At 38.3% G+C, this 23,379-nt stretch overlaps 1 protein-coding gene across 5 annotated transcripts in view; it reads left to right on the top strand.

Moving 5' to 3' along the window:
• Positions 1 to 23,379, top strand: part of Bdp1 (B double prime 1, subunit of RNA polymerase III transcription initiation factor IIIB) — a 90,172-nt gene that overhangs the window by 3,738 nt on the left and 63,055 nt on the right. For 3 of the 5 annotated variants that reach the window (XM_031360708.1, XM_031360707.1, XM_031360705.1), the window contains exons 2-9: positions 970 to 1,246; positions 1,736 to 1,845; positions 3,350 to 3,409; positions 7,208 to 7,339; positions 9,326 to 9,459; positions 12,144 to 12,238; positions 16,913 to 16,967; positions 23,018 to 23,158. In XM_031360708.1, the coding sequence (XP_031216568.1) occupies positions 970 to 1,246; positions 1,736 to 1,845; positions 3,350 to 3,409; positions 7,208 to 7,339; positions 9,326 to 9,459; positions 12,144 to 12,238; positions 16,913 to 16,967; positions 23,018 to 23,158 (1,004 nt within the window). The remainder of the gene's footprint in view (positions 1 to 969; positions 1,247 to 1,735; positions 1,846 to 3,349; positions 3,410 to 7,207; positions 7,340 to 9,325; positions 9,460 to 12,143; positions 12,239 to 16,912; positions 16,968 to 23,017; positions 23,159 to 23,379) is intronic. The other 2 variants (XM_031360709.1, XM_031360706.1) reach the window with 1 other exon arrangement.

Raw genomic sequence — 23,379 nt, 5'->3', positions numbered from 1 at the left:
AAAAATCCAATCCTCTATGCTTTCTAGTTATTAAAAATTGGCTTATTAAGCTTTGTTCTGTGTGTTAGTTTTGGTTTTTGGGTTTTTTTGGTTTTTGGGTACTTCAAAGAATTCAGCATATTAATGTTTTCTATTGTGCTTAGGAACTAAAGTTTGAAAAGGAATAACTTTTTGAAAAAGACTAATAATTTTCCTTAGAATTTACTTATACTATATTGATATTTTGTTTAGCTTTTTAAAAAAAGGTTGGCCAGGCGGTTGTAGAGCACACCTTTAATCCCAGCACTTGGGAGGCAAAGGCAGATGGATTTCTGAGTTCGAGGCCAGCCTGGTCTACGGAGTGAGTTCCAGGACAACCAGGGCTACACAGAGAAACCCTGTCTTGAAAAACAAAAACAAAAACAAACAAACAAACAAACAAAAAAAGGGTGTGTGTGTGTGTGTGTGTGTGTGTGTGTGAGAGAGAGAGAGAGAGAGAGAGAGAGAGAGAGAGAGAGAGAGAGAGAGAGAGAGAGAGAAACTGACTGTGAATCCCACATGTGTGCAGGTGTCCATGGAGGCCAGAAAGTATCAGATCTTTGGAGTCAGAATTGCAGGTGTTTGATGTCAGTGCTGGGAAGTCTGACAGTAGAAGTACACCTAAGCCTGAGACATCCCCTGGCCTCTGTTTGTTTTGAGACAGTCTTACCTGGTAGGTGGCTCAAGTTGGTCGTAGCTCACTGTGTAACCCAGACTAGCTTCATACTCATGGCAGTCTGTCTCCCTCAGCCTCCATAGTGCTAGGAATGGAAGTATGAGCTACCACTTAAAGCTGAGAAAGTTTTAAAAAGTGTTTATTGTAACTATTATAATCAACACAACTCTGAAAAGTTACTGGTTTTTATGTTTGTTTTTCTTTTTGTTCAGTCTTAAAACTAATATATAAAAAAGATGAGTCATGATTTCTCCTTCTCTTTTTAATTCCAATAGTGATGAAAAGACTGGTGATAAAAATAGTGCTGCAGAGTCCAGCACATTGTCCTCTGCCTCTTCACAGAGAAGAAAGCGAGTGTCCAGCACTGCTAGTCTTGTTCAGCCATCTGGCAGTGCCCCCTCACAGAGTCACCCCTTATCTACAGTTAATCACGATGCGCCACAGCCAAACCCTACTCCAGCTAAAGAGAAACAGCCGTGTTCAGACAGATACCGAATCTATAAAGCCCGCAAACTGAGGGAGATGTTGAAAGAGGAACTGAGAAAGGAGAAGGTGAGTGAGTGAACTGTAGTCCAGGCTGCCCTCCTGACCCAGCCTTCCTATAGTCAAGGCTATCCTCCTGACCCAGCCTTCCTATAGTCCAGGCTATCCTCCTGACCCAGCCTTCACTATACTCCAGGCTATCCTCCTGACCCAGCCTTCACTATAGTCCAGGCTATCCTCCTGACCCAGCCTTCCTATGTATAGTCTAAGCCATCCTCCTGACCCAGTCTCCCTATAGTTGAGGCCATCCTTCCTATACTCCAGGCTAGCCTCCTGACCCAGCCTTCTATGCTCCAGGCTATCCTCCTGACCCTGCCTTCCTATGTATAGTCTAAGCCATCCTCCTGACCAGTCTCCCTATAGTTGAGGCCATCCTTCGTATAGTCCAGGCTAGCCTCCTGACCCAGACTTCCTATAGTCTAACCTTCTTATAGTCCAATTATATATTTGAGTTTAGTGCATCTGAAATTATTCTGTTTATAAAATCTCTGTATATAGAAACAATGGAAAAACAAATTTTCTACAAATGAAAGCCAGAGACCACAAGATCGTTCAAAAATGACTATGAGAGACTTCATATATTACCTTCCAGATAACAATCCAATGACGTAAGTAAAATTCATTTATGCTTTGTTTCATTGGGTATGTAATGGTATGTCACTTTTAGAGAACAGTTTCATGTTGTTCAGAAGCTTGTTGAATAATTCATAGCATTTGTATTATCTTTTAAAGATAAAGCTTCTAACAAATAAGTATGGATACATTTGGGTCTAAGCCTGTGTCCTTCCTGTGTATGGCACTCACAGCCATGCTATATCAAGTAACTGCTCTCTGGGATGATAATGCTGTCCTTCTTTATCTCCTAGAGTTAAAGAGGCTTCTTCTTGTTTTAGTTATTGGGCTGTAGTGTAGTTTCTATTTCTTATGTGATATAATGTGATATAAAGGAATATAATTTTTTTTAAAGATTTATTTTATGTTTATGAGTACACTGTAGCTGTACAGATGGCCGTGAGCCATCATGTGGTTGCTGGGAATTGAACTCGGGACTGCCCCACTCATTCTGGCCCACTCGCTCTGGTGTAATACACTGTAGCTGTCTTCAGAAGCACCAAAAGAGGGCATCAGATCTCATTATGGGTGGTTGTGAGCCACCATGTGGTTGCTGGGATCCCAGCTCAGGACTTTTGGAAGAACAGTCAGTGCTCTTACGTGCTGAGCCATCTTGCCAGCCCAGGAATATAGTTTTTATGCCATATTTCATTGGTAATGGTGTAGTTTGGATCACAAGTTCTTCATGAACAAAGCTTTAATTTTTTTAATTAAAGTTATCCTGAGGTGGAAGGCAGAAATCTTATAAATCTGTTTTTGGCTCTCTTACTCTTGCCTTTCTCTCTTGCCCTCTTGCTCCCCCCCTCTCTGCATTCCCTTCCCCCTCTTTCCACATGGCCATGGCCTCTACTTCTCTACTCTTTCCCTCTTTCTCTTCTCTGCCTCTACTACCCTCTTAGCTCCCCTTTTCAGACACTGTTCTCTGCAAAAGATATTTAACCTCAGGCCCACCCTGAGAAAGTGGTGCATGATTTCACTCATCACAACTCTCTGCCATAACAGTAAATGCTTCAAAACCAAAATAAATAAATAAATAAATCTGGTTTTGGTGGTGTAGTAGGTGGCTTTAGCATATTATTCAGGATAGGCCTCTTTTGCGTTTGCCAGGTCTTTGGCTATGTTGAAGAAGCTCTGGAGATGAGCCATCTAGCTTGCTTCATTTCCCAGGGCTGACAGTCACTCTTCATTAAGGAGTTAGTGGGGGAAAATATTATTATTTAGGACCCAGCAGGTTATTGGCACTTGATGAGTTTTTGACTGAAAAGTTCTTCCTATTTGTTTTTGGCTGGTGTGTGCTGGGAATCAAGCTCATTCTCAGCATTCACTGAGCTATTTTTCACTGTATAGGCATGAATGAAATAAATGATTATTAAATATTATTAATAAAATGCTGTAGTATATTGTATTAAAAATGGAAGCTAAGAGAATTTTTTCTGCCTATGAAGAGAATTGCTAAAATATTAATTTATTAAAAAGTGTGCTTCTATTTGTACTTAACAGTTCTTCAGTGGAACAAGAAAAGAAACCTGAGAAATCCTTGGCTTCCACCCCAACGCGAGAGTGAGCATCTTATTGTACTCTTTTCGTTGTGTGCTTTCCTGTTGTTGCTGTGCACCAAATTAGGTCCACATAGGCACCATCCACTGACTTGCACCCAGCCTTAGACACTTATAAACTGAAATCTAATGGTTCTTTGCTTTTCTTTTTCTTTCTGTTCTGGTCTGTTCTTTATGCATGTGTGTGTGTGTGTTTGGTGTGCATGTATGTCATGTATGGGTATATGTTGTTTCCTTAGTTATGCTTCACTTTATATACTAATGCAAGGTCTCTTTTTGATTTTGTCTTTTCTGTTTAGTCAGCTTGCCTCTGAAATCCCTTGTCTATGCTTTTTGAGTGGTGGCTGCTAAGCCTGCTTATCTTTTACGTGGGTTTTTTGTTTGTTTGTTTGTTTGTTTTTGTTTTTTGAGACAGGGTTTCTCTGTGTAGCCCTGCCTGTCCTGGAACTCACTCTGTAGACCAGGCTGGCCTCGTACTCAAGAAATCCACCTGCCTCTGCCTCCCAAGTGCTGGGATTAAAGGCATGTGCCACCACTGCCTGGCTTTTACATGGGTTTTGAAGATCCAAACTCCATTCCTCACACTTGGTGGGTGAGCACTTTATCTACTGAACACCCTCCTACCCTCAACCCTCAAATGGAGCTTTCTGTACATTTGATTGCTTCTTACAAATAAAATCATTTAAGAATAGGAGTAATTGATCATAAATTATCTCAAAGACAGCTGTATCATCAAAGCCTACCCAGCATGAGCAGTGGCTCATGAAAGCTGGGAACCTAACATTCTTTACAACATAAAGGCAGTTCAGCAGGCTGGAGAGTGCCTTTCAGTAGTCTTTACTGCTTGGGGTGGGAAGATTTCATTTATCTGGTCAGTTTCAGGGACTTTCTGAAGCCTTTGAGTTGTTGGTTCCTGAGCTTTACAGATTTCTCTGTAGGAATATCCAATATCTTAAGCTTCTCACTCAGAGGTTATATTTTGAGGAAACTGCCACACAAAAGCTATATAGGGAGAATCTGTCTTAGAAACACACATACATGTGCGTGCGTGTACACACACACACAATCTTTTCAGAATGAAAGGTCTATGATATTTGTGTAATTGACTAATACTATGACTTACATTTACATTTGTATATATGTCCCATACCTGGTTGTTCACGGGAGTGTCATAGCTTGTGAGTGTCATAGGACACACAGCCTGAGAGTCAGTCAGTTCTCTTCCAACATATGGGTTCCATGTATTGACAGGTGTCAGGCTTGACAACAAATGCCTTTTTTTACCAGCTGAGCCATCTCACTGGCCCCATGAGTTTTAAGTTAAAAATGTTCAAATTGAGGTTTTGTTTTATTTTGAGACAGGCCTTGGGGAGTCTAGAAGTTGCCTTATTGATCAGTCTGGGCCTTCAATTTACAGAGATTAGTTTCCTCTGTCTCTTAGTATTAGGATTAAAAGCATGCACGACTATGCTCGGCAAATTAGGAGTTGTTTGTTGTCAAAAACAGTAGCTTTGTGTAGTAAAAAAATTAAAAGGAACAAAAGGAATATTGAAAAAAGTCTTTCTACCTTTGTTTCTTTGTGGTTTAAAAGTCTGTGGTTCCTAGCCCCAACTCCCAAGCAACAAATGTTACCAGTTAAAACACTTTTTTATTACATGTATTTATTGTGCATATGCAGTGTTTATTTGTGTGTATGTGTGTGGGTACATGCATGCCCTGGTGATTGTATGGAGGTGAAAAGGGAGATTGTGGCAGTCAGTGTGCATTCTGGAAGTTGCACACTGCTGCTGCTATGCATTCAGGTTGTCAGACTTTGTGGCAAGAGCCATCTCACCCGCTCACTAACTTTTAAATCTAGCATTTCAGATTTATAATTTATGTGTGCTTCAATAAGATATTAACAGTATATTAGAAAGATTTGGAATCATTTTTTTTTTTAAAATCTAAGTTGTAATTGGATGGGAGCAAGAGGTTCTGATGGACTTTTGCATATTTGGCTCATTGACTACCTGAGAGCTGTGCATGGGTGTGCATCTGTTTAATCCCAGCAATTGAGAGGCTAAGTTTGAGGCTATCATGGGCCCACAGAATGAGTACCTGGCTCTTTTGAGCTTCATAGCAAGAGCCTGCCACATAGATCTAAGAAAATAAAACAAAACTAAAAAAAAGATATACTAGTATACATATTTCAGAAAGGTAGAAAAGTAGATATTGTATGTTTTTATCATAAAGCGTTGAGAAAAGTTTGACAAGGTTTTTTCTTTTTGTTGTTGTTGTTGTTTTTTTGTTTTTTTTTTGTTTTTTTTGAGACGGGGTTTCTTTGTTTAGCCCTGGCTGTCCTGGAACTCACTCTGTAGACCAGGCTGGCCTCGAACTCATAAATCCACCTGCCTCTGCCTCCCAAGTGCTAGGATTAAAGGTGTGGGCCACCACTGCCCAGCATGACAAGTTTTACCTGTTAAAAATCATACTATGTTTTCATCAATTGAAATGTCATATAGTATTATTGCTCTACAATTTTCATGTGTTTCTGTTTGAGTTGAGAGATGGTTCAGCAGTTAGGAGGACTGGATTGGATTGCTAGTACCATGTGATAACTCACAATCATATGAAACTCCAGTTCTAGCCTTCCCACAGCACTAGGCATGCACACTATGCACAAACACACATGCAGGCAAAAAGCCATACACATAAAATAATAAAAATAAAAATAGCTTCCAAAAAGATAGACAAAGAAAAATTTTACTTGGCTTTAAGTTGTGTTCTTTCTGTTCTGCAGTCCAGAGGGAAGGTTCTCTTACGTTTGAGGTGAGCGGAACACTAGTAACCCAGAGGACTATTCTGAAATAAAGTTACCAGGAAGGAAGTGTTAATGGTTTTTATTAATTCTGTAACTTTGGTTTACTTGATATGTTATTAAGGTAGAAAGGCAATATTTGTCTATTTATTTATTTTTTTATTCTTGGCCTCAAACCCAAGGTATACTCTAAACCACTGAGTTACATGACTGGTACTATTGGTTTATTTTAAAAGAGAGTAAACATTTCTTATTGTTATTTTTTAAGATTCCTTATTAAATGTTACCAGATTAGCCAGGTGGTGGTAGGACAAGCCTTTAATCTTAGCACTCAAGATTCAGAGACAGGAGGAAGGCAGGAAGGTCTCTGAGTTTGAGACCAGCCTGGTCTACAGAAAGAGTTCCAGGACAACCAGGGCTACAATAGTGAATCCCCATCTTGAAAAAAATAGTTACCAAATAATAGAAAGAAATCTTATCCCCTTCACTGCTCTAATGTATCCATCCATCCATCCATCCATCCATCCATCCATCCATCCATCCATTTATTTTGAGTCAGAGTCTTAAGATAAAGTTTATAGTGACCTGGAACTCTTGGTTTGCTTCTTTGGTCTCCTTAGTGCCAAGATTACCTAGTGTTTTACAATGCCTGGCAGGGTAACTGTGTCATGTGTTATTTTCAGTTAAGTTATAGAGAAAGTTTGAAATAGCTGGATGTTGGTTTTCTTTAATAACCTGTTTTGAGTTCATACTATTCAGGAAATACTGTTGTTTTTTTTGTTTGTTTGTTTTTTGTTTTTTGTTTTTTTTGGGGGGGGGGGCAAAAAAAAAGGGTTTCTCTGTATAGCCCTAGCTGTCCTGGAACTCACTCTGTAGACCAGGCTGGCCTCGAACTCAGAAATCTGTCTGCCTCTGCCTCCCAAATCCTGGGATTAAAGGTGTGCACCACCACTGCCTGGGAGGAAATACTGTTTCATTGCTAAGGTAACTATGTTTCTATTTTAGTAGGCAAGAAACTCAGAGCACTCAAGATGCTAATGATAATGAAGAAGTGGAAGAGGAGGTGGATGATGGGCCACTTCTGGTTCCTCGAGTAAAAGTGGCAGAAGATGGTTCTATTATTTTAGATGAAGAAAGGTGAGTTAAGGAGATGGAGCAGGAAGGAGGGAAAGAGGTAATGGTAAAAACAGAGATTGTGTTTCTGAATCTGTCAACATAACTTTTTAACCAACTGCCTCTGTATATATTGATATCATGAATATTTTAAGCAGAAAAATTCATTTGTAATTTTAGCATGCTTTGCATGAGATGCTATTACTCTCTCCTTGTCTGCCAACCTAACTTTGTTTTCTCATCAGCCTGCTACTAAGCCAGTCCAGCTGCTGAACAGCTGTATGCTGTTACCCACCAAGGATAGATTTCTAGGATTGATTCAGTCTTGAAGTTGGTATTTAGACTTTTTGTATTATTCATTAACTTTACTTTGTTTGATTTTTTTTTTTTTTTTAATGTTTTTTGAGACTCTCATTTGTAGCCTTGGCTGGCCTGAGACTTGCTTTGTAGACCAAGTTGGCCTTGAACTTACAGGGATCCGCCTTTCTTTGCCTCCCAGTACTACTAAAGGTATGTGTTTCCATACCTTGCTCTAATTTCAACTTTTGGTGTATGGTTGAGTTATATGTGGTTGTGAGCTGTCTGATGTGGGGCTGGGAACTTAATGCTCTGGAAGAGCGCTAAGCACCGTTTTTGCTTTTTGTTCTTTTGTGTGTGTGTGTGTGTGTGTGTGTGTGTGTGTGTGTGTATGTATATTTTTATCTTGTAATTTCTTAAGAGTTTCAAATTTTGTACATGTTTGGTCATATTTTGAGATCAACTTCCTTTATTTATTTATTTATTTATTTATTTGTTATTTAAACCCTTCAAGAGCAGTGAGTACTACCCAGATAGTTGGATGTGTGATATCCGAGCATGGTCAGCTTATTTGGTGATACCTTAGAGAAAACTCTCTCTCCCTTTCCCAGAAGCTCTCAGTTGTTATTTGCTGCACACGTAGGGGTAGAGGTGGGACTTCCTGTTCTTCTCCCCCTGCATGCTTGGATTTGGTCTAGCTTGGGCTTGTAAAGGTTGTGTGCATGCTGTAACGGTCACTGTGAGTTCCTCTGTGCAGCTGCTACCTTGCTCTATGTCCAGTAGAGGTTTCCTTGTAGTCATCCTGGCTTTTACACTCCTTCCGCCCTTCCTTCCAGAGTGATTCTTGAGCCGTGACAGGGGTGTGTGTTATATATGTTCCACTAACGGCTAGATATTGTGTCTTTTATTCTCTGCACTTTGGCCTTGTAGGTCTGTATTCATCATCATGTACTGCAAATAGAAAACTGAGGGTTGAGAGTTTCATTGAGCTAGATAAGTCAAATAATGATCGCCGTAACACTAAGTCTTTAGGAATAGTTCTTAACTGCTGACTAATCTCTCCAGCTCTAAAGTGTATATTTTATACGGGATTGATCAGATAACAAAGAGAAATGAAAGGTTTTTGCAGTTTAATTAGTAAAAATGTATATAAATTTAAGTTTGACTATAATAAATATAAATGCAATGCTCATAGGTATTTCTATGAGATAGTAATTTTACATGTCAATAATAGTTAAAGAGATATTGGCCCAGGAGGCATTTATAAATCCACAAACCAAAACCAGGTGTGATGACACATTTCTGCAGTCTTAGCACTTGAGAAGTGGGGATAGGTGAATAGGAGTTCAAGACTGTCCTCCGCTAGATAGCAAGTTCTGCTCAAGCCTGGACAACATAAAGCCTGGTCTGAAAAACAGACGGGCAGATAGACAAACAGACAAAAAAGACAGTAGAAGAGTTCTTCTTTTAGGTAGTCCAAAGGTGTTTTGAAAATGGTATAACTGAAAACAGGTTGGTATTTATTTCTGTACCTTAAAATCACATTTGGAAAAATATATATATTTCAAATTTATTATCTTTGTCCAAATATATATTATATTTTCTATATTAACTACTGTGTAAATTTTTGAATACAATAATTAAATCTCATCTACTATTGTTTTTCATACTCGGTTTTTTAGTGTGACTATATTTGAAAATGTCTTCTTTCAGTTTAACTGTAGAAGTTTTGAGAACAAAAGGTCCCTGCGTTGTTGAGGAGAATGATCCCATATTTGAGCGTGGCTCCACAACTACTTACTCCAGCTTTAGGAAAAACTACTACTCAAAACCCTGGTCCAATAAAGGTAACTAATTCAATTAAACATTGTTTGATGTTCTTTTGGAATGAAATGAACTTTTATTTAAACTTCCGACTTCTTGTAAATAAAATGTAAACTGTCACATTGTTTTCCACTCACTCAGTTTTATTGGTTCCCCTCCCTTTTCCCTACTATATCTTTGACTTTCCTCTAAAAATCATTAGCATTTTGATCATTTTGCATGGAATCTTTTTCAAACTTTACAGAGAAACCCCATTTCAGTGAATAATTGACAGTGTTTCTGTGTGAGCACTGACCATTTGTGCCAGTGGATCATTGTGTCTGTAATCTTTAGTCATCATAATACTCACTTTGCAGATGCTGTTCCCCCCACAGTCACGGAGCATGCCTATAATGCAACATTGAGGAGGCTTGGCCAGGGCAGCGAGGGAGTGCGAGGCTAGTCTGGGGTAAACATGAGGACAGCAGAGTACACTGCTTATTTCATGGTGTTCCTTACTGCTTACTCTTTAGTGTAAGAATGCTTTTTAAGCATGGCAGGACACAGGGCAAAAGGAATTTTTCTGTACTTCCTCCTTACCAATTCGTTTTTTTTTTTTTAAAGGTAAAAATTCTGTCAGGCGTGGTACATTTTCCCTCACTGCCCGCTTCCTTTTCCTAATGGTATAAAACACCAGGCCCTTAGTCCAGTGAGCATTCTCCCAAGTGCTTGTTTGTATGTCTGTCTCTTTCTCTCTTTCCCCTTCTCTTGCTCTTTCTGCCAGTCACTGAGTATTTTTTTCTTATAGGTGTCCTAACACAAAAGCCCCATCAATTCATATTTTACCAATTGTCTATAAAGTGTTAATTTTCTTACAGTTTTGCCAATAATAATTTTGTAAGTTTTACCAGCTTATAGAAATCTAATATTCCAAAATCTTTATATTACTATACATTTGCTTGTTAGCAATAAGATCCAGCACCTAATGTTTTCAGTTTTAAAATTTGCCTTAATATTTAAAACAACTTTAAATTTACATATATTTTGATCATATTCTTTCCTTTCCTCAAATTTGTACAGATCTCCGTCTCCCTACTTACCCAACTCTTAAGTTCTTTTAAAAAAACCAACAAAAATCCAATACAACAAGACTCCCCAAACCTTCAAAGGAAAATATAACATCATCCAGAAAGGAAAAAAAAAAAACAAACCAAAACCTGCCAAACCCCAACCAAGTAAGAGCACACACGCACAAACTGTGGGGTCCATTATTTGGTCAGCTACTCCTGAACATAAGATCTGCTGGAATGGTTGATAACCCCAGGGTCATTCCAGTAGAGAAAACTGATTTTCCTTCTCCTAGCAAGTATAAATGACAGTTCTGTGTTTACCCAAGTAGCTATGTTTACATTGATTCATTCTTTTAAATGTAATAAGAAAAAGCAAAAACTTTCACGTCAAAGTTGGACAAGACAGACCAACAGAAGAAACAAAGGTCAAGAGAAGCCACAAGAGTCAGAGACCCAGAAATCCCATAGAACCACTAGCCTCAAAGCTGTAAGTGCAGAGGCCCTAGTGCAGAGGCCCTTGTGCAGACCTGTGCAGGCCCGGTGGCTGTTTCAGTACCTGTGAGCTGTGAGTGCAGAGGCCCTAGTGCAGAGGCTCTTACATTCCTTCTTCTTCCTCTTCCCAGGGTAGAAGAGCCCTGAGCCCTGAGGGGAGATTTGATGGAGACATCCCTTTTAGGGCTGAGTGTTCCAAAGTCTCTGACTCTGAGTAATGTCTGGCTGTGGGTCTCTGTATTTGTTCCCATCTGCTGCTGCTGATGGCAGAGGAAGGAAATGATCTATGAGTATAGTAGAACATCACTAGGAATCATTTGAGTACTATATTTTTTTTCTTTTGGAACAGTATTTGATTTTGCCCTAGGTCCCTGGGCTGTCTAGTCTCAGGTCTTGGTCACACAAGCAGTGTCAGATATGGATTCTATCTCATGGAGTAGACCTTAATTCAGATCAGTTATTGGTTGGTTACTCTCTTCAAGTGTTTTTCATTGTGCTGCCGGTAGCTGTGAGAAGTTCTCCCAGGATTAGTCCTTCATTTTTGGCTAGCATTTACAAGGTTCCATAAACTATTTTCAGAGACCTCTTTGTCCTGTTTGGTTTAATATCTGATTGGGTGGCCCTTTGTCCCAGCAGGTACATGTGATGATCAAGCTCGTGGGGCCACTTTGGAATGAGAGTGCAAACTTTTTATTTGTCTCCTGGGCACCTACTTTACTTCTTAGTTGTCCCTGTGAGGTACAGAGCAGCAGTCAGGGGTGGTCAATCCAGACTACATGGGATATATTACATGCTGTAAGGTACTATGAGGAAATCTGGTCTGCCAGGTGGAACTCACGAACTGTGGCTTATATTCCATGATTGAGGCAGATCTCAGGCCTAAAAACTTGTATCACACCAGTCAGTAGTTCTGGACCTCCAGGCAGTTCTTGTTACCTTAGCCTCCTGAGTTCTGGGCTTGTGGAATGTACCCCCCGCAATTACTTATGGAGATAGTTTCATGTTTTACTGTGTTTGAGTTTCTATTCAATGAAATTAAGTACTCAATAGCTAATTTTAACTAAGTGTTTATATAAAATTTTAAGTTTTTACTTGTATATAACTAATTTGTTGTTTTTTTTGTCTGAGCGGAAAATTAATTTTCAGTTAAACTTTTATTTTTACAGAAACCGATATGTTTTTTTTAGCCATCAGCATGGTAGGAACTGACTTTTCTATGATTGGACAACTTTTTCCCCACAGAGCAAGGATAGAAATTAAGGTAAAGTATTCCTATAACATTTATTAGTTAGAAAGGATAAAAAAATTACTAAGGTTTTTTCTTTTAACTTAATTCATAGTCATTTGTTCTCTGTTATGTTTGTGCTTGTGTGTGACACTGATTTTTGTATGATTTCTCAATTTTAGTATAGTTATATCTTCTGAACTTTTATAGGACTTTTAAAATGTATTTGAGAACTATTGATAAAGATACTAAAATTAAGAGTTAATGAAAATAGAAGAAAGATGTACCAGAGAACTTAGAGTTAGTGTAGTTTTATGATTATAAAGTATCTGAGATTTTCTGGGGTGATATGGAAAGTGCCGAGTGTATGTCGCTGAACTGAGTATTGCTGTCGTAGTCCCTCTTGGGCTCATGAGTGACCACTAATATTGTGAACAGTGGTATAGATGTGTTGTGCCTGGGTGCGAGGATGAGCTTTGTGTTATGGCTGAGAAACTGTATGTGTGCCTTCTGGGTAGGATGTGTTTGGGTTCCCTCGTACTGTGTTGCCATAGTGTGTTCCTAGCTAACACTGAGAGATTCTCCCAACCATGTGTCTTTCCCTTAATTCTCCATCTCATCATCTTTGCCACATTAGTGAAAATAACTAATCAGGAAGATAAGAATTTGGGTGTCCTTAATTGCCCAGGAACATTATGTAGCAGCATCCTGTAGTGTAGTGTAGTGTGGTGTCATAGCCTCACGTGATTTCTGCAAGAGGTGAGGAGCCTGCTTATTTGTTTGTATTTATTTAACGATTTATTTAGACAGAATTTGTCACTCTGGCTGTCTTCAAGCTTGTTTTGTTGATTAGGCTGTCTTCAGACTCAGAGATTCACCTGCTTCTGAGTGCTGGGAATGAAGGCATGCTCCACCAGGCCTGGCTTCTGCTTGTATTCTTTATGTTCTAATGTTGATCTTGTTTAAAAAGATCACTATATTAAAGTTTTATGAAGGCTAAAATTTGATTAGAAGTAGAGCTCTCTGATAATCTAATTGTTTGTCACTAACTCTTCTTTTAGAAAACATTTATGTTCTTCCCATAAAAAGTTAGTATAATTCCAGCAGGTCTTTGGGCAAAGTATAGGAAAGTGAAAATGCTCTATTTCTAAGATTAGTGAAGTACATCTTGTTGATTCCTGCATATCGAACTAACCTTATATCCATAGGACCAATTCCATGTGGCTATACTATATTCCATTTATGCATTGCAGAGGTTTGCTATATTTTCTTTCTTTTTAAAAAAACTTTAAAAATCATTATTATAATTTTAAAGATTTATTTATTTTATGTATGAGTACACTGTCACTGTCTTCAGACACACCACAAGAGGGCATCAGAACCCATTACAGTTGGTTATGAACCACCATGTGATTGCTGGGAACTGAATTCAGGACCTCTGGAAGAACATTCTTTGCTTTTAACTGCTGAGCCATCTCTCTAGCCCTAAAAATTATTTTTATTTTATGTGTATGGGTGTTTGCCTGTGTGCCTAGTATCTGTGGAAACCAGAAGAGGGTATCAAGACACCTAGGACTGGGGTTAAGAGGCAACATGTGGGTGGTAGAAATTGAATCCAGGTCCTCTGGAAAAGCAGCCAGTGCTGTTAATTCTTTGGCCATCTCCTCAGCCTCCAGTTTTTGAGGAATGTTTACCATTTCATTCATGAGGCATATTGGCTTGCATTTTTCTTTTTTCTTTTTTTGAGTGCTGGTACTGAATTTATGTTTTATCACCAAGCTATACCCCTGATCCCTGTAATTGTCTTTCAGAGTTCTTGGCTGTTTGGTGGTGGTTGCTGAAATGAGCAGGGATATGTACCTCTTGCTAATTCTGGAACAATTGAAGATTGGCACTGTTTCTCCTTTAAATTTAAGATTTCCCTGCTTGTTGGGACTTACCAGTGAAACCAAAAATCTTACTTTTTATTTTTTTTATTTTTTAATGTTGAAAGTGATCAGATTATAAATTAAATTTTTTTCATACATACAGAGGTGTTCAGGTTTTTAGTTTTAGTTAAGTCTGCAGTCCCTGTTTCTGAGGAGTCTGAGGCTGGAGGCCACTGCAGCCTAAGAATTTAAGCTAGGCTGAACAACACAGACCCTACACAGACCCATTTTCCTCCACAAATATTGATTCCTGTGTTGCTGGGCAGTGGTGGCACACACCTTTAATCCCAGCACTTGGGAGGCAGAGGCAGGGGAATCTCTGAGTTTGAGGCTGGCCTGGTCTATGGAGTACAGAGAGACTAGGACAGCTAGGGCCATTACATAGAGAAACCATTTTTTGGGGGGTGGGGTGGGATGGGGTGTAGGGAAGGGATTCTTGTGACAATTTTGATGCTAAGTTGTAGAGATCATATCTATAAAAACTTTCTTACTGTTGTCATATAACATTTGTAGGATTTGTAGTGAACCCTCTTTGATTTATTTTCTATTTCCTCTGCCACTGATCTATCTTCTTTAAGTTTGTTTTTGTTTAGGGGGTTTTGAGACAGTTTCATTTTGTAACTCTGACTGGCTTCCAAATTTGATTCTCCTCGCTTAGCTGATAATCCTTCTCTAAGGGCTTATAATTTTAAAAATATCCTTTGTAATAAGGTAGATGTGGTGGTGTGTGCCCATCATTCTAGTATTTAAGAGGAGGCAAGGGAGTAGTGAGCTTAAGGCCTGCTTTGGGTGGGTGAGATCCTGCCCTAAAAGACCACAAATAAATAAACAAAACTTACAAAATATGTGTGGGGCCATGACTTAGCTAGTAAAACCCATGTCTTGCAAACATGAGAATCTGAGTTTGAATCCTGAGCATCCATGTAGAATGTGGGGCATGGTGATACATGCCTGTAACCCCAAAACTCAAGAGGTATAGACAGAAATATTAGGAATGCATGGTTATTTTTGAGTTGAATAGTGAACTTGAGGCCACACTAGAGTACATTAGTCCTTGTCTCAAAAAAAAAAAAATTCTATCTTATATAATATATATATAGATAGATAGATATATCAGTGCAGGCTTAGGCTTTTTTAAAACTTATTTTAATTAGAGATCTTTAATGCTCCAACTTCTGTTCTAGCCCACTAAAGGAGAGAAAGATAGTTAATAAGAATATGGGGGATGTAAACCTGTTTAGAAGTAGTTTTTTGGCATGATTCCAGTCTTTGTTGCCAGGATACTAGCAGTCCAATCTAAAATATCAAACATGAATCAGTAGCAATAGTCCAGTCCAATCAGCAAACACTAACACAAATCAGCAGTGGCTTGATCGAGAGAAATCTTTGAGGCTTGGCTAAAAGAGGCAAGAGACAAGCAGAATACCACAAGAGGATCTTTGGCACATTTCTCTCTATGAAGTCACAACAAGCAAAGAAGCGTTGCAAGGTGTACCAATGCCAGTGCATGGCTCACTGTCTGTTGGGTTCTACTTAAACAATCTTTCCAAATATCATGCACCCTTTCAAGAGTCTGCTTCAGCAAAATATCCTCTCTGTGTCTGCTTTAGGAAAACATCTTCTCGAGTGTCTCCTTCAGAAATCATCCTCCCATGTGACATCTTCCTGAAAAATATCACATGACACAACTGAGTCTCCAAAGAAACAGAAATTTCTGCTTTATATTTGGAACTGTATATAAATGAGATAAACTTGGGTTTAAACTTTTACATAGTTATAGACTATTACACTAAAAAACATTTTGGAATAATAATGAAAATGTTTAATGTTAGGAGTACTTTAGGTTGGATAAAGTTAGTGTTAGCTTAATTAACTATAGGTTTATCTGTTTTTTTTTTTTTGGTAGTCAATTGTTTTTAATTATAATCTATTTAGCATGTGTGCATGTGTGTTTTGAGTATGTGTGTAGTCCCACTTATTCCTAGTGAGTATATGCAAGTAATAGGCTCACTCATGGCAGTTGTTTCCTTTCACCTTTATGTCAGTTCTGGATATTGACATGAAGCTGTCAAGCTTGGCCCATGATTACTTTCTGTGTGCCATAAATCTAGCTTCATCGTTTTAGTTCTGTTGTTGATAATAAAGATGAGATGAGGAAAAATTTTATGAGTCATCTTTATTACAACAAAGTTGATGAATTATGTTTATTTAGAGTATGTGTATGTGCCTGTGTTTGAGTCTGTATGTGTATGTGGGGTGTGCACATGTTCATTTGAAGATCAGAAGGCAGCTTCTGGGTATGTCAGTTCCTCCTTCCACCATGTGGGTTCTGAGGATCAGATGAAGGTCGTCCTTTACCTGCTGAGCCAGTCTCACTAGCTCCTCAATCCTCATTAAACTTTTTAAAAATTATTTTATATATGTGTGTTTTGTCTGTGTCTATGTATTTGTGTCACATGTGTGCAGTACCTGAGGAGTCCAGAAGAGGGCATTAATTCTGTGAATTGGAGTTATAGATTGTTGTGAGCCACTAAGTGGCTGCTAGATATTGAACATAGGTCCTTGGAAGAGCAGCCAGTGCTTTTACCCATTGAGCCATTTCTCTAACCCTCAATCCTCATTTTTAAGTAGCTGAAGCTTTAAGAAACTTAGCCTGTTGGCCAGGATATATTATTTAATAGGGAAGAGTATATTTTATAGAGTTTCACATTAATGCTTACTAATTAGAAATAATCTTTGTTTAATGGCAGAACATTACTATAGATCTTTTTGTTGTTAACAGAATAAATTTAAACGTGAAGAAAAAACAAATGGATGGAGAATAGACAAAGCATTCCGTAAGTATTAAAGCATTCCTTCACAAAGTATGATTCATAGAGATTGAAAAATGACCAATACTTTGTCTTTGGCTGTAGTGTATTTTAGATTCAGCATTAAAAATAAGAATGGAAGCCTTTTCTATTTTGCTTTTTTTTTTTTTTTTTAAGATTTATTTATTTATTTATTATATGTAAGTACACTGTAGCTGTCTTCAGACAACCCAGAAGAGGGTGTCAGATCTCATTAGGGATGGTTGTGAGCCACCATGTGGTTGCTGGGATTTGAACTCATGACCTTTGGAAGAGCAGTCAGAGCCATCTCTCCAGCCCCCTCTATTTTGCTTTTTTAAGATAAGGACTTGCTATGTATTCCAGGCTAGTCAGGAACTTTTGATCTTTTTCCTTAGCCACCAAGTGCAAGCATTACACATGTGCACCACTATGTCTTAGGTTTATTGTTTGTTTGTTTGTTTTGTTTTGTTTGTGAGACAGTGTCTCACTGTGTAGCTCTGCTGTTCTGGAACTCACTATGTAGAACAGGCTGGCCTCAAACCACAGATCAGTCTACCTCCCAAGGGCTGGCTGGCTGTTTCGGAGTTTTTTATTTAACAGTATGAATTTAGTAGTTGCTACAAATCTTTAAGCAAAGAATTAGCTCAAATATCCAGAATCAAGTAAGCTCATGGATTTTTACAGTAGTCGATGATAAAAAGTGGCTTTTTCAAAATTTTATTTTGTGTCTGTTCATTTGCATAAGTATATGGATCAGAGCGCAACTTGTAGAAGTTGGCCTTCTTTTCTTATGTGGGTCTGGGCTAAATTGAGGGTGCTAGGTTTGCTAGTAAGTGCCTTTATGAACTGAGCCATCTCACTGGCCCCTGAGTGGTTATTTTTTATTGGGAAAGAACTAGTTCAAGGGATAGTTTTTGGAAAGTAGATTGCCATAGCTGATTCCTTTTGTAGGCAGCCAGTCATTGAGTCAACAGCACCTATGACCTATGTGCTCTGGTTGCTCTTGAAGATGTGTTGGTGAATAAGACCTGTGAGAATCTGCTTGGACAGCAGCCCTGAATTTAAATGGGTGAGGGATATGCAAATTTCAGGTAGTGATTGAGTTCTTAGGAGGAAGAAAAAGGAATTGGGCCTCAATACTTATAGTGAAGGTCTTTATGAACAGGTAACATTTTAATTTAGGTCTGATTTAAAAGAACAGTAGGAAACTTCTAGCTTTTAAATAATACCTTCATTAAAATGAATTTTTTTGTAAGTCTACAGAAAGACTATAAAAGATCTGTAAATAATTTATTTAAAATAGCTTAAAATAGTTTTTTTTGGTTTTGGAGGGGTTTTATGAACAAATAATTATCAGCTTTTCATAATTAATGTATCTGTTTATTTAGTTGTGAAATTAGCTGAAGTGCTAAATTTTTTTTTATTTCTAAATAAAATTTAATATAAATTTCCTTTGGAGGCAGTCTCACTGTTTAGCCCTGGCTGTCCTGAAACTCTCTACATAGACCAGGCTGGACTCAAATTCATAGAGATCCACCTGCTTCTGCCTCTCAAATGCTGGGATGAAAGGTGTACATCATCATGCTTGTCTAAAAAAAAATTTTTAAGATTATTTGGTGTGTATATGTTAAGTGTCTGCATATATGTGTGTGTGCCATGTATGTGCCTGGTCCCCTCAGAGGACAGAAGAGTGTATTGGGTCCTTTGGAACTGAAGTTAATGGGCGATTTTGAGCTGCTTTGTGGGTTCTGGGACTTTAACCCATCCCTCACCAAGGGCAGTAAGTACTCTTAACTGCCAAGCCATTTCTTCAGCTTCAAAATGAAATTTTCTCCACTCCTCTATCCCTTGTAGAACCTCTTTATGTAGTCCTGGCTTGCTTGGAACTCCAGTATGTAGACTAGACTGGCCTCAAACTCACAGACATTCATTTGCTTCTGCCCCTGAGTTCTGGGGTTAAAGGTGTACACCCCCATGTCCAGCTCAAAATAAAATTTCTTAATTAAAGTTAGCCACAGGGCTGATTTTAGGGGAACTAATTTATGTGTGGTTCAGAGAATATCCACTGTGTGGCACATTGGTTTATTTTCTGAGTAGATGCTGTGGTAGATGAGTTCCTTGAGTAGATGGGTCTGATGCCCAGAGTTGTGTTGTGTTGTGTTGTGTCTTCGAGGAAAGTGTTCCAAGTTCCTGAAAGATCTGGAATATTTTAGATAGAGGAACTTTTCCATTTTAAAATTAGAGAAACTTTCCACTGGGCTTAATAATTTATAGATCTCATAGTTTTGTTTTTCTTTCTGAGTTTTATTATTTGAAGTAGGAAATTAAAGAATTAAAAGTTTTAATGGCTTTTTAAAAAAGATTTATGTGTATGAATATGCATACATGCATCCTCAGAGGTCAGAAGTGAGCATTGCATTCTTTTTTGTTGTTGTTGTTGTTGTTGTTTTTTGTTTTTTTGTTTTTTTTGTTTTTTCAAGACAGAGTTTCCCTGTATAGCCCTGGCTGTCCTGGAACTCACTCTAGACCAGGCTGGCCTTGAACTCAGAAATCCGCCTGCCTCTGCTTCCCAAGTGCTGGGATTAAAGGCATGTGCCTCCACTGCCCAGCGAGCATTACATTCTTTGGAACTGGAGTTATGTATGGCTGTGATCTGCCTTTGGGTACTGGGAATTGAACCTGCATCCTCTGCAAGAACATAAATACTCTAAACCTCTGAGCTATCTCTCCAGCTTCCCTCGTGGATTTTTTTTTTTTTTTTTTTTTTTGAGAGGGTCCTCTAGAACCACTGAAGATTGTTTATTGGTTCTCTGAGTACTAGTTTATCATTGTATATAGTCAGAACAGATTAGTATTTAATATGTACCTCTTTCTGAGGCATTTTTGCCATCTTTCTGCATATTCACCACCAGAGTTTAAATGTAAAGTTTAAGGAAGGATTACTATATAGATTTGTTACTGGTTGGTTTACTAATTGTTCTCTCTAATGTTATATATACAGTTGACAGTGGCGGTATTTCTAACTTCATTGGACTATTTTACATTTTATATATACTTCCTGTTTTATTGATGCTTGGAAGAATACACAGTGAAGTGTTTATAGGGCTGGAGAGATGGCTCAGCAGTTAAAACCACTGTTTGGTCTTCCAGAGGTCCTGAGTTCAATTCCTAGCAATCACATGGTGGCTCATAAGCATCTGTAATGTTGAAGTGGTTGGAATAAAAAGAGTGCATGTTGTAGTTATAAAGCATTTGGAAGATGTGTTCGTTTTCTTCAGTTATGTTTGGGGCTGAAAAATGAACTCAGGTTCTTGTGCCACTTAGTGTATGGGCTCTATTACTGAATTACCTCCTGGCCCTATCTTTGCCACTTAATGTAATTGATACACATAGTGCAAAGTGTAATTTGAATATTAACAAGGAATACCCTAATAACCAGCACCCTAAGTTATGCATAGACTATTTTCATCAATTGAGAAGTCCCTTTGTTTCCTTCCTTTGGTAGCCCAAGGAAACTGCTATTTCCATTTGAGTTACCATGGACTAGTTAACATGTTTTAAATCATCTAATTCATTGAATGAATAAGGTAATGCTTGGTGTCTGGTTTCTTTTATTTTTATTTTTACAGTTTATTCATTTTATTGTTTTATCAATCGTTTGATCCATTTATTAGATTGGTTCAAAAGTAATTTTAGTTTTTTACATTGTAGAAATTATTTTTATTTGGATTACATTTGTAAATAAGGTTATATTATATGTCATTTTAATGTACATTTCTCATTTTATGATTTTGTAATAATGACTTATTAACCTATTTATAATGGAAATCACATTAGACAAAAAGCAATTTCAAGATACTCGTTTAAATTTTTTTAAGATTTTTATATTCCTGAATGCATGTCTGTGCAGTCTAAATATGCAGTTCCTACAGAGAGCAGAAATGCATATCAGATTCCGTGAAACTGGACTTACACTTGGTTGTGAGCTGCTCTGTGGATGCTGGGGACTTAACCTTCAAAGATCAGTGACTTAGTTAGGGTTACTGTTGCTGTGATGAAACACCATGACCAAAGCTACTTAGGGAGGAAAGGGTTTATTGGTTTATGCTTCCATATTACTGTTCATCACTGAAGGAAGTCAGGATAGGGCAGGAACCTGGAGGCAGGAACTGATGCAGATGTCTTGGAGGGGTGCTGCTTACTGGCTTGCTCTTCATGGTTTACTCATCCTGCTTTCTTTTTGGGGGAAGGGAGGGATTTATTTTATTTTATTTTATTTATTTATTTTGGTTTTTCGAGACAGGGTTTCTCTGTGTAGCCCTGCCTGTCCTGGAACTCACTCTGTAGACCAGGCTGGTCTCAAACTCAGAAATCCTCCTGGCTCTGTCTCCCAAGTGGTGGGATTAAAGGTGTGTGCCAACACTGCCTGGCCTGCTTTTTTATAGAACCCAGAACGCCCAGCCCATGGGTGTCCCCATCCACAGCGTCCTGGACCCTCCCCATCACTCACTAAACACAGAACAGAGGCCTGCCTTTAGCCTGATCTTATGGAAGCAGTTTATTAGTTGAGTATCTCTCCTTTTTGATGATCATAGCTTGTGTCAAGTTGATGAAGAACTAGCCAGCACAAGGAGCCAGTGCTCTTAACTGCTGAGCCAGCTATCCTGACTCTTAAGTGTTTTCTTACTTGAGTTCAAAATGGGTCATGTATACGGAGAAATTTGCAACAATAACAATGCATTTGGTCCAGGAACTGTTAAGGAATATGCCATTGCAATAATGGTTCAAAAAGGTTTGTAAAGAAGAGGAGTCTTGAAGGTGAGGAATGTAGCAAACTGAGCAATTTATGAATCTGATCCTTTCACAATTCAAATGTTGCTGTAGAACTCAGTGTGGGTATTTGGCATTTGAAGCAAATTGGAAACATGAGAAACCTCAATAAAAAAAGTCATCATCTTGAACTTTCACTGAGTATACCATTTCTTTATGGGGTTGTGACATGCAGTGGAAAATGGATGGTGTGGTGATGTATAATAAAATGTGAATAGTGTAAGACAACTACCAGTGACCAACACAGTGCTGGAATGAGATGAAGCTCCAAAGCATCCACCCCCCAAAGTCAAATTTGAGCCTCCCCAAAAAGATGAGGGTCCTGATTACTATCTGGTGTTCTTATCCACAACTTTCTGAAATCTAATGAACTATTACATCTGAGAAATTTGCCTAACAAATCTGTGAGCTATGCATCCAGCATTGGTCAACAGAGGGGGCCTGATTCTCCACAATGCCTAACCTTATATCACAACTGATACTTTAGAAGTTGAAACTTGAATGAATTAGGCTACAAATTTGTTGTTGTTTTGAGTCAGGGTCTCATTGTAGAACCCTGGCTGATCTGGAGTTTGCTATGCAGGCCCGGTTGCCTTAAACTTACATAGTGATTTGCTTGCCTATGGGATCAAAGATGTGTGCCATCACTCCTGGCTTAGGCTACCACGTATTGCTTTATCTACCATGTTCACCTGACCCTTGCCAGCTGACTACCACTTCTCCAAAGTGTTCAACATTGTTTTTATAAGGAAAAGGCGTTACACCAGAAAGAAGCAGAAAATGCTTTCCACGAGCTCATTGAATCCCAGGCATGGAGTTTACACTACAGTAATCAAAACAAAGTACCTTATTTTTAATTAGCAAAAGTGTTGCTTGGAATGGTTTTTATCTTGATTAAGAAAGATGTATTTGAAACTATGACATAAAACTCACTGTCAAAAACAGCAGTTCATTTTGTGCCAACCTAGTAACTTATTTATTTATTTATTTTTGATGCTAGGGCTCGAACCCAGGGCATATATAAGTACTCTGTCTGAGCCTTTATAGACCTAGCCCTTATTTGTTGAATTACCTTTTTCTTTTATTACTTGATAATGTTATATATTTGTTTATCCATACTCTGTCTAATAGGTCCATTTGCTCTGGATGTTTTAATACTTTAAAAACTAGAAAAGGCTATTTTTTAAAAAATAAAAACTTAACATTTTCCCCCTTTCTTTAAACAGAGGAAAAACGCCCTTTTGACTTCGATTTTTTTGCTCATTTGCTTCAGAAAGTTCTTGCTGAAGAAGAAAAAAGAAAACAAAAATCTACTAAATGTCAGAGTTTAAAGGAAAAGGCCTCCAAACCACGGAAAAACTTAAAAGGTACTGATTGCCTCTTAGGAATGGAGAATTCATGTGTTACTCAGGTAGTGCCATCTACCTGAGTGCACATCACAGTAGAGTGAATTAATAGTCATAACAAATTATTACTTAGTAATAATAATAACTGTTTTGCCAGTTATCTGGGGCAAAGCTGCAGCTCCCTTTTAATAAAATTTTTTGTTTGTGTGTTACATGTATGAGTGTGTGTGTGTGTGTGCGTG

This window comes from Mastomys coucha, unplaced genomic scaffold (genome assembly GCF_008632895.1).
Source record: "Mastomys coucha isolate ucsf_1 unplaced genomic scaffold, UCSF_Mcou_1 pScaffold8, whole genome shotgun sequence".
Taxonomy (NCBI): Eukaryota; Metazoa; Chordata; class Mammalia; order Rodentia; family Muridae; genus Mastomys; species Mastomys coucha.
This window is presented reverse-complemented; position numbering and strand designations above follow the sequence as displayed.